Here is a 14,251-nt window from a genome sequence, read left to right as displayed (position 1 = left end):
AGTTGTTTTTAAGGTTTACTTATTCTTTGAATAAAAGATAATTGCATAACAGCACTTCCCAGTGTTTATAACGTAGCCATATGAGTGCTGCAAATTTTTACAAGCAGCCCAGACTCCTTTTTGTTAGACTGAAACATCACACAGTTGGCAGAAGTTCAGACATTAAATATCTGGCACTGGCATTTGATATAACTAATAGGGAAGCACAGTGTTCTCTTTTCTGGTAGTAGCCTGTGATTTCTTGCTCCATAGCCATAACTCCCAGTATGATGGTAATGTTGTAACTAGTGATGGGCGAATTTATTCGCCGGCGTCAAATTTTTTTTTTCCGGAAAAACGGGCGCCCGCGTCAAAAATGAGAACGTTTCTCGAATTTCGCGCGAAATTCGCGAATTTTCCTGTGAACGAAATGGCGCAAATTCGCCCATCACTAGTTGTAACTTATTCTATTGGATACATGAATATTAGGATAATACAAGTCTCTGTAACACACACACATATTTTCCTGCTCACATACATCTGCTGCACTCCCTGTCATTAGAGCAGGGATCCCCAACCTTTTGAACCTGTGAGCAACATTCAGAAGTAAAAGGAGTTGGGGAGCAACACAAGCATGAAACATGTTACTGAGGTGCCAAATAAGGGATGTGATTGGCCATTTTTAGCCTCTATGTGAATTGTCAACTTACATTGAGGCTCTGTGTGGCTGTACACCTGTTTTTTTTACAACCAAAACTTGCCCCCAAGCCTGGAATTCAAAAATAGGCTCCTGCTTTGAGGCCACTGGGAGCAACATCCAAGGGGTTGGAGAGCAACATGTTGCTCACGAGCTACTGGTTGGGGATCACTGCATTAGAGGCACTCACATGCAGTGCCTTCAACCCCTCACGTATGTAATGTCTACCAGGAACCTTGAAAGCAGTGGGTACAGTCAGATGCACAGGGCCCCCTGTGGATTCCGGTGTTCACCGATGCTCCTTTTGGGGCCCCAGGCTTTCTGCTGCGGAACTGACAAGGAACAAGTGAGTATGAACGTAACAAGTCCGTAAAAGAGGTACCAGCAAGGATTAGGCAAAGCGTTGTCAAAAACGGGAAAAATGATTGAGGCAGGCGGCATGAATCATAGTCAAAAACAGATAGGAGTCAAAAACCAGGATATTCCAAACAGTAATAACGCTTTGGCAAGATCTGTAAACAGAAGCCAGCTTGGGCACTGTTAAAATCTAGACAGGGACTTTTAAAGAGAAATTGGTGCCAAAAATTGTAACCTGGCACAGAAAAATGACGCCATAACAATCAGCATCAAAACGCGAGCGGCATGACACTCAGCGTGAACCACTGCCGAAGCAATGCCAGCGTCACTTGCGCCTGGCCGGCACGGATGACGTCAGTGGAGGCGCCCGCCTCAGAAGCGGGAGAGATGCGCTGCGAGGTGAGACACCGGAAAAATCTCCCGGCGTGTCTTGCAATGTGCTAAAAAGACATCCGACCCTTTCTTAAACCAATCAACTGTATATGCTATTACTGCTGCTTTAAGGAAAGAAACTCCTCCAACATCCTCAACAATTCTTGCTTCTCTTTCAGCTGGGAAAAAGCTTCTCTAAAAAAAAAAGAGTTGTTCTGCAGGATATAGAGAAAAAAAATCTCTTGTGGCGGAATTTAGATAATATAATTTTGATAATATGTAAAAATGAACTGCGTACACATACATAACTGCACCCATGCCAGTTATTAGGGATGTAGCGAACGGCGGAAAAAATGTTCGCGAACATATTCGCGAACTTGCGTCAAAAATGCGAACGGTTCGCGAACGTCGCGAACCCCATAGACTTCAATTGGAAGGCGAATTTTAAAAGCTAGAAAAGACATTTCTGGCCAGAAAAATGATTTTAAAGTTGTTTAAAGGGTGCAACGACCTGGACAGTGGCATGCCAGAGGGGGATCAAGGGCAAAAATGTATCTGAAAAATACATTGTTGACACAGCGCTGCGTTTTGTGCTGTAAAGGGCAGAAATCACACTACGTCACTCAGGTGATGTTTCTGGACACGGAATGTGAAAAAGCTCACACAGCGAGGTGGCACTTGGTTAAAGACTGGGCAAACAATGCCTGCAAGGGCAACGTATACAGTAGTGGATACGGAATATATTATTGCTGCTGTATCACTCAGGTGATGTTTACGGACACAGAATTATTATTGTTATTTAGACAGAATGTGAAAAAGCTCACACAGCTAGGTGGCACTTGCATACCTCCCAACTGTCCCTCTTTTGACCACTCAACCCCCTGTCCCTCTTTTGTACTGGAAAGTCCCTCTTTTCTCTGAACTGAACAGCTAACTTAATTAGCTTTTGGCAAAGAGCTCAGAACAGCTAACAGGTGCAAATAAGATACTTTGTAACAATTTTGACTCTGGTTGGTGCTGGTAGTGGTGAACTACTAGGAGGAGCAGCACACCAGTCCCACTCCCCAACACAGCTAGACTAATAGCACTGGGCTCTTATAGTAGCAAAGTAAAAAAACAAAAAAGAAAATAAAAGCAGTCCTTACAAGGACTATTGGGTTACAGGCAGCAGTCAGCAGATGAGAGATCAGCAGCAGGACAGCTGCCCACAGCAGCTACATACAGAGCACTGCAGTAGAAGGTAGATTACTAGCCAGCAAAGCTACCTAACCTAAAATGTCCCTCAAATCCCTGCAGAGTTCTGTCCCTACAATACAGAGCAGTATCAAGTAGATTACTAGCCAGCAAAGTTACTATCAACTGTCCCTCAAATCACTAACCAGCTCTCTCCCTACACTAGCTCTTGCAAGCACACACAGGCAGAATGAAAAAACGCTGCAGGGCTTCAGTTTATATATGGAAGGAGAGTGGTCCAGGGGGTGTGGGGGTGGTCCAGGAGGGAGAGCTTCCTGATTGGCTGCCATGTATCTGCTGGTCTGGGGTGAGAGGTCAAAAATAAACGCCAGCTAAGGTGAACCCAAATTGGCGAACGTTGCGCGACGTTCGCGAACATTCGGCGGACGCGAACAGTCGATGTTCGCGCGAATTAGTTCGCAGGCGAACAGTCCGCGACATCCCTACCAGTTATATACAGACCACGCCACAGGATGGCAGCGTTGTGCCACAGAAAAGGACCGGATGCATTCAGCTGATTTTAGAAAAGAAATTGGTAATAACCTGCTCAGGAAATAATTGCAAGGAAATAAAGGAGCCGTACATACAATTTGTACAGAGTCGTTTCCAGCTAATCCTGCAACAGGGGTGGAAGGTCAGGTTTGATGAGCATCATTAGGCTGTTTATATATACAGTATATATTATCCCTGTCACATTAGACCAGGAGTGTCCATACTTTACTAATGCGAGGTCTACTTTTAATGATGTTGACCCATTATCATCTACATCCATAAAAGCATTGTTAGCATTCTGCTGCATGGATAATACTAAAATGTTTTTTTGTTATATTTAACAAACATCTATTTCTTATGTAACCTTAACATAATAAATATGTGAATGAAAAGAATAAAACAGAAGGGTAATTTAGACAAGCTGTTTGTTGACAGTGTCTTGAGATCTACTGATCTAAAGGTCTACTGGTAAATCCTGATCTACCTTTTGGGCACCCCTGCATTAGACCATGCCCACAACATTCCAACCAGCCAGTGCAACTTATCCACAGAACTAAATCTAACCACTGACTGGACGTGCCCAGAATGTTCATGGCTAACTAGGCTTGGACTTATTCTTGAGTCATGTAAGCAAAGCTGAGAGGTATGAGTGCATTTGGGTATGTGAAAAAGAATTCTAGTGCGTAAGTACGGTAGAAACATTGCATTTATACTCTAATAACTATATGGAATATCAGGGATGGGTAGTGCTGGTATGGCTAATTAGTATATTACTACTTTACTGCAGGGGAAATGAAAACACAGCAGGCAGTAACCCTTCCAGTAATTTCCCCCTGACTCTGTCACCATATACTGTATATTTGGCACCGTCCCCTGACTGTTTCTAGCTACAACTTGTTGCTCCACAGAGCTTAAGGTGTTCATGGCTATTTGTACCCTCTGCAGACAGTTTTGTCCCCCTTTGACCCCCTCCCCACACAAACACAGAACTGAAGTGGATAATCAGAGTATTTGCTGCAGTTCCAGAGCTGAGAATAGCTGCACTGTGCTCACATCTAGGGAACAATCCTTGTTCATTGGCGCGAGACCTACAGCCCAGCTCATTTATCACACACAGCAGCACCTGGAATCTCAGAGAACTATGGGGTGCCGTTTGTCCCAAATACATTCTGTATACAAAACTATCCCTAATACACACAATGAATGTCTCTCATGTTATATAAGAATTTGTGACCATACACAGAGAAAAAAAATATACAAAAGACCTATTTCTATTAAAGAATGAAAACAAAATCTGGTTAGTGCACAAAAGGATGTCATTATATCACAAACACCATTCTGTACAGTTTAACAAGCAATCTGTCTCACAAATGTATAACCTCCATGTAACGGACACACTTATGTGCAAAGTTACTTACAGAATGAATTATGTAAAAGCAAAGTTGGACATAATATATAATAGTGTAACTAACTAGTGCTTGTCAAGCTAGATTTGAATGACAAAATAGATATCTGTGACAGAAAGCAAGATTTTATAGCACAGGATTCATTCTTTCCACAAAATGACAGTTTTGTTCACAAAACAGATAAAATAACCATTCTGTGAAGCAACACTGTCAGTCACATTCCTGAACCAATAAGAACAAAGCTTATTGCCATATACAAACAAGATGAGAAGTGGCCAGCTCTGCTCCACATGGCAAAGTATCTGACCTGCTATAGAGTGTGCCCTCTAATGTCCCCTCTGCTGCATAGTAATAAACATGAACAAACCTTTCCTAAAAGAGCTGCTGTTAAACACTACAGGTTCATAAATGGAAGTTTTTACAAACGGCTGAGAAATATAATGCTGTACTTATGATTGTAGAAAATAAAAGTATGCAAAACATAAATATGATCATTTTAGGTGATATGGCTATTCTTATTGTAGTAACCTGCTTGTGTGGCCATTTTGGTTAAGGGCATTCCTGCTGTTTTGCCATTATCTTATGACTCACTCCTGTTCCTGTTCCTGTCTAAACTGAGAGCAATAATGGGACAGGCCACACCCACCTGCCATCTTCTATTAAATGTACCAGAAGTTACTGTGCTTGTCTGGCTGCTTTGCCTGACTCTCAGAGTCAGTTATAAGTTTTGTATATGATAGTTAGACTCCAATGTCTCCTCCTAGCTGTAATCTTGCACCAATTAGCTTGTAGTAGTCTCTTAATAATGTGCTTACCTATAGTTTAACTACTACATAATAGCTTTAGCCAGAGACTTGGGACTGATCATGTGCACACATACCTCCCAACTGTCCCTTTTTCAGAGGGACAGTCCCTCTTTTGACAGCTCAACCTGAGGTCCCTCATTTGTACTGGAAAGTCCCTCTTTTCTCTGCACTGAACAGCCAGAAAAAGAAACAAAATTTCTAACTTACAAGAAGTCATCTGTATTGTATTTCAATGTGGTAAACAAATTACTCACCACGTAAGGGAAGTGGCCCAGGTGCACTGCCCTGAGCCCTCAGCATAGGGGGCGGACAAACCGAAATGTAAAAAGGAGCAGGCACTCAATGTATGCAGACTTCCAGCAGGCACCAATTCAAATTGTAAAGATCTTTATTGTGTCCAAAATTTCTAACTTAATTGGCTTTTGGCAGAGAGGCCAGTAGAGCTAACAGGTGCAACTAAGATACTTTGTAACAATTTTGAGATAAAAAAATAAGTAATTTTAACAGTTTAGATAAGGAGAAATATTTTCAAACTTTTATAACCTGCCAAACTTTGTAAAATGAACATGGTAATTATGGGGTGTGGCCACAAAAATGGGTGTGGTCAAAAAAAATTGCCGCGCTACATGACAAAAATTTTTTTGTCCCTCTTTTTACTTATTACCAAAATGTTGGGAGGTATGACCACGCATTCTGTATAGTATGATGTGTAGGTTATATGAGCAGCCACTCCTGAGTACTGTGTGTAAACAAAAGGGGGTCATTTAGGCAGGGGCAATTTTAGGGGATCATAATCTATTTATATAGAAGCAAGAAGCTATACAATGCTTTATATTTATTTATAACAAAAGACTCTAATGATGCCGTCCCCTTACCTGCCCAGTGCTTAACCCTTTCACATCAGAGTGGGTCAAGGGGGGCACAACACTAGAGCAGAGAGCACAACTGCGCCCATGTCACATGCATGTCCAGGGCCGCCAGCAGGGGGGGACAAGTGTTCCAGGCCTGAAGGGGGGCCCATAAGTGCTGCATTTTTCAAAGAGCCGGGTCCCCTTTAAGAGCGCCCAAGCCGTGCGGCCATTGCACATATTACCGAATGCGGAAGTGCCGAAAAGACGAAGCTGAAGTCCCGAAGCGGTGAAAAGACCCGAATTCACGAAAGGAGGTGAAGTTGAAGTCCTGAAGCCTTTTGTTTACACACAATACTCAGGAGTGGATGTTCATATAACCTACACATCATACTATACACAATGTGCGATGCACATGATCAGTCCCAAGTCGCTGGCTAAATCTATTATGTAGTAGTTGAACTATAGCTAAGCACATTATTAAGAGACTACTACAAGCTAATTGGTGCAAGATTACAGCTAGGAGGAGACATTGGAGTCTAACTATCATATACAAAACTTATAACTGACTCTGAGAGGCAGGCAAAGCAGCCAGACAAGCACAGTAACTTCTGGTACATTTAATAGAAGATGGCAGGTGGGTGTGGCCTGTCCCATTATTGCTCTCAGCTTAGACAGGAAGAGGAACAGGAGTGAGTCATAAAATAATGGCAAAACAGCAGGAATGCCCTTAACCAAAATGGCCACACAAACAGGTTACTACAATAAGAATAGCCATATCACTTAAAATGATCATATTTATGTTTTGCATACTTTTCTTTCTCTACAATCATTATAAGTGCAGCATTATATTTCTCAGCCATTTGTAAAAACTTCCATTTATGAACCTGTAGTGTTTAACAGCAGCTCTTTTAGGAAAGGTTTGTTCATGTTTATTACTATGCAGCACAGGGGACATTAGAGGGCGCCCTCTATAGCAGGTCAGATACTTTGCCTTAGCCATGTGGAGCAGAGCTGGCCACTTCTCATCTTGTTTGTATATGGCAATGTGGGAAAGAGGCCCTTTAGTGGGGCCGAATGAAGTTAGGCTGGGGCCCCCTCCCCCTGGTTTGTACGGTTTGAGGCACTCCTCACTCCTACCCCTCCCACCCCCCTTTTGGCTAGAACAATGGGCTAGTAAGTCTCGGCGGGAAAAAGGGGGGCGGGAGGAGGGAGCTGAGGGGAGTGCCGTGGGGGTGGTTTAGGGGTTAAAAGGGGAAGCAGAGCAGGCGAGCGGGCATTAACTGTTGTTTTTCCGGGAAGATACAGGAGTAGCAGGGGAGCCGTTGAGAGGAGAAGAGAGCGGTGGAAGAGCGTCCATTTCCCAGCCGAAGAGGAGACGTCTGATCGCCAGCGGGGAAGATGCGGAAGTGATCGGTTCGGCCGAGACATCGCGAGATTGGGAGCGGGATTTCGACGACGGAAGCGACGGTGAGGAAGATTCGGCTGGCATTCGGCGGCAAGTCAGCGAGGAGGCAGGAGTTCCCGGTGAGAGTTCGGTCGAAGGTCGGGTGAGTGTTGAAGAGGGTTCAGGGGGGGGGGAATGGGAGGGGGGGACCTGGCAGCGGGGGGGGGGGTGGAAAGAACGGGGAACGGGAGGGGCGGAGCAGCGGGAAATGGAGGGGGGGAGGAACCGGGTAAGCCCAGAACAAAGCCCCTCAGCAGGCACAAGCCGTTAGGCAGAACCAACCTACCGGGTAAGCCCAAACCCCTAGGCAGGCCCAAACCCCTAGGCGGGCCCAAACCCCTAGGCGGGCCCAAACCCCTAGGCGGGCCCAAACCCCCAGGTGGGCCCAAATCACCCAGCGGGCCCAAACCGACCAGGGGGCCCAAGCCATCCAGCAGGCCCAACTTGCATAGTAGGCCAAAAAAGCCCATTCGGTCCATACCTACCAACAGGCCCTCGGCCCTCAGCAGTACCACGGCCACTAGTAGTACCCTGGCTACCAGCAGGCCCACAAACCCCAGCAGGCAAACGGCCCCCAGCAGGATGGTGTGCTCCAGCAGGACCACGGCCCATAGCAGGCACAAGGCACCCAGTAGGCCTAAGGGTTTAAAGGGTTGGTCAGGACCCAACATAAGGGAGACTGAGTTCGGCAACACCGTCTCACATAGGGAGGGGGCAGCATTTGAGGAAGGGGATTGCGAGTGGGAGGAGGAGGGGGAGGGATGCAGCTGGGGAGGGTACATTAGGGACGAGGGGGAATGGGGGATGGAGGCAGCAACCACCAGCAGCAGCATTGCCCACAGTAGGATGGGGCCAGCAGCTAGAGGGGGGGGGAGCTCCAGGCTCAGGGGGAGCAGACTGGGGGGCAACGGGGGTTTCGGGGGGGGGCCAGTCCCAATGTTCCGCGAAATGGCCCCAGCCAGGGATGGTTATGGCTTTGGGGGGTGGGAAAGGGAGTATGATTTTTATGGTGGGCATGATGAACAGGCATATGCTAATAACATGCAATTTTTTCCCATAAGCAGGCAATGGGTGAGGGGGGGGAGGTCTAGTCAGTGGGAGGATTATAGGCACAATGGTAATGGGATGCCGAGTTTCTATTTCAGAAATAGAGAAGAGGAGGAGAGCTGGCGGCAATGGAGGAAGGAAAAAGAAATGAGGATGGAAGAAGCCGGACCTTCTCAGAGACATAGAAGTGGAACGGGGCAAGCGGCACAGAAGGAGGTGGCGGTTTCACAGGAAGTAAGAGCGGCAGGAGGGGTCAGAGATGCATCTGTTGGTGAGTTGAATGAGCAAAATGTTTTTGATTCTGAAACAGATTCAGATGACTCAGAGAATGGGACAGAGAGTGAGAAATTTTTAGCAGTCATGAAGCGGTATTTTAGAAAGACTATGGGGGGGAAGATAGTACAAGAAAGCGGAGTAGTAGGTTCGGTTATGGGGGCAGCAGACACTTATGCTTGTGCTTTAACGGACACATCTGCTCATTTGCCAAGAAAGGTAGTGAGAAATATAGAAGCAGGGAAATTTGTGGATATATATGATATAACGAGGGAGGCAGTACAGTCCAAAGAAGAAGGCGAAAAAACAGTTGAAAAGGGCAGAAAGAAGTCTATTTTTGATTGGTTGAAAGGGTTTTTCGTTTTTTCTAGTGTGTATTTAAAGAAGCAACCAGAGCAGTGCTTGAACGTGATAAAATATATGGATATGATAGTGGATACATATTTGTTTTACAAGGGGTCATCCTGGTTTGATTATGACAGAGCTTTTAGGAAGAAAATGGTCAGTTGTAAGATGTTGTCTTTTGGGCAGAAGGATATTGATTTGTGGACTAGATGGGTGTCCAGGGAAGGTAACGCAGTTGGCAGTGTCAAAGTGGGATCCGCAGTTAAACAGAGGAATGTATGTTTTGCGTACAATGAGAGGAGATGTAGTAGGGGATTTGCGTGCAAATTTAAGCATGCATGTTTATCATGTGGAGCTTCGCATGTGGTAGGTGATTGTTTGAAGAAGGGGGATAATCAGGGATTTAGGCAGCCTTTTCGAGCAGCTACACAGAAGAGCGGAAACGCCAATTCAGACGGAAAGGCTAAGTGAGGCTTTGGCAAATTATCCAGACAGGAAGACAGCAGAATTTTTGGAAAAAGGTTTTATAGAAGGTTTTAGGATACCAGTGTTAACCCCCCCCCCCCGCCAAACGAGAAAGTAAAAAATGTGAAATCAGCTAGTAATCATCCAGAGGCACTGAAACAAAAGATAGAGAAGGAAGTGGGCTTGGGTAGGATGGCAGGCCCATTTAGGGAGAAGCCTATTGCAGATTTGGTGGTGTCACCATTGGGAATAGTACCGAAAAAGGAGACAGGGAAGTTCAGAATGATACAACATTTGTCATACCCAGAAGGGGGATCGGTTAATGATGCTTTGGATAAGGAACAGTGTAGGGTACAATATCAATCATTTGATGAGGCATTGGAGGAAGTGAAGAAGTTAGGGGGAGGGGCATTGTTAGCAAAAGTGGATATTGAATCTGCATTCAGGTTGTTACCTTTGCATCCAGACAGCTTTAAATTAACCGGTTGTTGTTTTCAAGGAGAATTTTATGTTGACCTTTGCTTGCCAATGGGTTGTGCCATTTCTTGCTCTTATTTTGAGATGTTTAGCACGTACTTGCATTGGGAATTGGATAGAAGGACAAGGAAAGGAGCTACAGCACATTATTTGGATGATTTCTTGATTATGGGACCTAGCAAATCTGATATCTGTAAGAATAATTTGAGGATATTTTTGCAGTTGCTAAGGGAGCTGGGAGTGCCTGTGGCGGAGGAAAAAACAGTAGAGCCAACCACAAGACTGATGTATTTGGGAATTGAAATAGACACAGAGGCTAAAGTGTGCAGGTTGCCTAAGGACAAGGTTGAAAAGATGAGACAGGAGGTCAGGAAGGTGTTATCGGCAAATAAGGTAGCCTTGAGGGACATGCAGAAGGTCCTGGGCTTGTTGAACTTCGCCTGTAGGATCATACCAATGGGTCGTGTTTTTAATAGGAGGCTAGAGAAATCTACAGCAGGAGTTAAGAAGCCTTTTCACAAAATAAGGGTTACAAAGGAGTTGAGGGAAGATTTGGTCGTATGGGATAGTTTCTTAGAGAAATTTAATGGAATTCGTTTTTGGAGAAAGGAGGTTCAGGCTAATCAGGAAATAAAGTTGCTTACGGATGCGGCAGGCAGTATTGGATTTGGTGCTTACTTGGCAGGGCAATGGTGTGCGGCAAGGTGGCCGCGGGCTTGGCAGGAGAGCGGTTTGACAAAAAACGTAACTTTGCTGGAATTATTCCCCATTTTGGTAGCGTTAGAATTATGGTCGAAAGAGTTGGAAAATAAGGCAATTAAGTTTCTTTCTGATAATATGGGAGTAGTTTATGCGGTAAACAACTTGTCGTCAGATTCCATGCCTGTTATTCGCTTATTGAGGCATTTGGTGCTGGTGTGCATGAAATTTAATATATCTTTTAGAGCACAGCATGTCCCAGGGGTGCAAAATACATTAGCAGATGCACTGTCAAGGGAAAAGTGGGATATTTTCTTTAAACTGGCACCGAATGCGTCAAAAATAGCTCATGCATGCCCTGATAATCTGTGGCAGTTGGTGACCCAATCCTAGAAGATCTATTTGAAAGGTCGGTATCAGAAAAAACTGTTTCTACCTACAAAAGGGAATGGGAAAGATGGCAGCTATTCTGCAAGGATGGTAAGAACGACGAAAATGTGAATGTATTGTTAGCATTTCTAACAGAGTTAAGAAAAGAAGGAAGGTCAAAAGCGGGGGCAAGTACAGCATTAGCAGCAATTGCTCATTTTTCTATAGCGCACGGGAAGATAGACATAACGCATTCCCCAGTAGTAAGAAAAATAATGAAAGGATGGGCAAGGATGGAAGGAACAAGAGTAGATAAAAGGGAACCAATAATAGAGAGTAGGTTACAGCTGATATTGAGGTCATTAGAAACAGTTTGTTTGAACAAATTTGAGTGTATATTGTTTAGAGCAACTTTTGCGTTAGCATTTGGGGGGGCATTTAGGATAAGTGAACTAGTGCCTCCTTCTAAGAAGACACTGGGGAAGGGGTTAATGCTTAAGCATGTTTTGGTACAGGAGGAAGGGGTTTTAGTATACATTGCTAAGTCAAAAACGGATCAGTTGGGCAGGGGAAAATGGGTTAGGATTGAAAAAACAGAAGGGGTAGCGTGCCCAGTGAGAGCAGTAAAAGAGTACATGAGAGTAAGGCCAGCGGGATTTCAGTGGTTTTTGATACACGAGGATTTATCTCCTATTTCAGCTTTTCAGTTTTGCCAAGTGTTAAAGAAGGCAGTGGTGGCCAATGGGTGGGACCCAAGTAAGTTCGGGTCGCATTCTTTCAGGATAGGGGCGGCAACGGAGGCCGCAATGAGAGGAGATAAGGAGGAAAGAATAAAAGAACTAGGGAGATGGAGGTCGAGAGTGTTTAAGAAATATATTCGACAGGTAAAAGGGAAGGAGTAGGAGTATAACTGGTTGATGTCTGTTATTTCGTGTTTTTCAGCAGGGGGTACAACTCCTTGCAGAATCGTGATCATAGGCCATTCATTTGTTTATTGGGCAAGCAGACATGCAGCAGGGCAAGAATGGGGGTTACCGGAGGAAAACATGAAGACTGCATGGTTGGGCTGGAGAGGTATGAGGTGGGAACAATTGAAAGGTAGGTTGGTCTCTACCCTCCGGCAATGTGAATTTGTTGATCTGCTAGTGATACATGCAGGAGGAAATGACTTGACAGTAGGAAAGACTCCAGCACTGATAGAGGCCATGAGAAAAGATATGGAGGAGGTGATAGGAAACCCGAAGGTGGGGAAGATAGCATGGTCGGACATTATACAAAGGGGAGAATGGAGAGGAGCAATTGACCCTAAAGGTGTGGAGAAAGCAAGGAAGAAAGTAAACAGAGCCATGCACAAAATCATGTATTCCTCCGGTAACGGGATAATAAGGCATGAGAATATAAAATACAAGCAAAAAGGTCTTTATAGATACGATAGAGTGCATTTATCGCGAGAGGGTTTGGATTTGTTTTTGAAAAACATTGGTAATTTTGTGGAGGAATGGTGGAGGTCACGGGCCAGATAGGTGGGCCATGGAAAAAGGATAGTAGGCACCCTTCCCTATTTTTTCCAGTGGGTGGCGTCAGCACGGCTCCGGAAATGGTGAGATTTACAGTGCAGGCCTACCCTTGGAGAGTCACTAGCGTGGATCAGACTGAGACTGCACGGTCTTGTCTGAGTTCAGCTGAGAGGCTGGGTTAGCGCCACTATTGCACATGATAGGGAGCAAGAGGATGGGTAACCGTAGGTCACAGAGTGCGTTTTGCCCTGAATCTCTGCTCCCTGTAAGTCGGTAAAGGTATGGGCGGAGGCCCAGAGGAAATGATAGGAGCCGCAGCTGTGGGTCAGGGGTGCCTAGTCCTTTTGTGAATTTGTAAATAAAGAACGTGACCTCCACAGATTTTGCCACTATTCATGTGTTTGTGTTTTTATTTAATTGAAATGTTATGATCCAGTTAAGGTAAAGTTAAAAGAAGGGAGTAGGGGGATCCTTAGCCTAAAGCTTTGTTCTTATTGGTTCAGGAATGTGACTGACAGTGTTGCTTCACAGAATGGTTATTTTATCTGTTTTGTGAAACAAAACTGTCATTTTGTGGAAAGAATGAATCCTGTGCTATAAAATCTTGCTTTCTGTCACAGATATCTATTTTGTCATTCAAATCTAGCTTGACAAGCACTAGTTAGTTACACTATTATATATTATGTCCAACTTTGTTTTTACATAATTCATTCTATAAGTAACTTTGCACATAAGTGTGTCCGTTACATGGAGGTTATACATTTGTGAGACAGATTGCTTGTTAAACTGTACAGAATGGAGTTTGTGATATAATGACATCCTTTTGTGCACTAACCAGATTTTGTTTTCATTCTTTAATAGAAATAAGTCTTTTGTATATTATATTTATCTGTGTATGGTCATAAATACTTATATACCACGAGAGACATTCATTCTGTGTATTAGAGATAGTTTTGTATACAGAATGTATTTGGGACAAACGGCACCCCATAAGTCTCTGTATCTGTCTGTCTGTATCTGTTCCATTTAATCACATGACCTTACATTTTGGGGAAATATATTTTCTGAGGTGAAGGCTTCCACTAGATTCACAAAATGTATTTCTGACATACTAAGTTATTATACTTGATGTTTACTCTGCATTTATTTTGCTGTGTTTGTCAGGGATGTTATACACTATACATGACACTATTTTATCTCGGCTCTTACTGGATTGTATAATGTATAAAAGTTGGTATACAAAACACACACACACATATATATATATATATATATATATATATATATATATATATATATATATATATATATATATATATATATATATATATATATATATATATATATATATATATATATATATATACTGTTCAAGAGGGTATTCAAAAAAATTTATTGCAGCATCACTGTGCTTTTGTGGAA

General features: G+C 43.8%; 1 protein-coding gene across 3 annotated transcripts; it reads left to right on the top strand.

Moving 5' to 3' along the window:
• Window positions 1–8,556: 8,556 nt before the first annotated feature.
• LOC121398827 lies at window positions 8,557–13,221 on the top strand. Of its 3 annotated transcripts, none has more exons than XR_005964532.1 (2): window positions 8,558–11,423; window positions 12,255–13,221. XR_005964532.1 is itself a non-coding variant. In XM_041578175.1 (2 exons), exons 1-2 carry the CDS (start codon window positions 8,574–8,576, stop codon window positions 12,833–12,835), a joined length of 963 nt encoding a protein of 320 aa, XP_041434109.1. In that variant the 5' UTR covers window positions 8,557–8,573; the 3' UTR covers window positions 12,836–13,221. The 3 variants fall into 2 exon arrangements, 1 of the variants encoding a protein (XP_041434109.1); XM_041578175.1 differs by having other exon boundaries at window positions 8,557–8,955.
• The last annotated feature ends 1,030 nt before the right edge of the window (window positions 13,222–14,251 follow it).

This window comes from Xenopus laevis, chromosome 9_10S (assembly GCF_017654675.1).
Source record: "Xenopus laevis strain J_2021 chromosome 9_10S, Xenopus_laevis_v10.1, whole genome shotgun sequence".
In the NCBI taxonomy this organism is placed as follows: domain Eukaryota; kingdom Metazoa; phylum Chordata; class Amphibia; order Anura; family Pipidae; genus Xenopus; species Xenopus laevis.
Note: the sequence above shows the minus strand (reverse complement) of the source record. Positions and strands in the feature narration are given on the sequence as shown.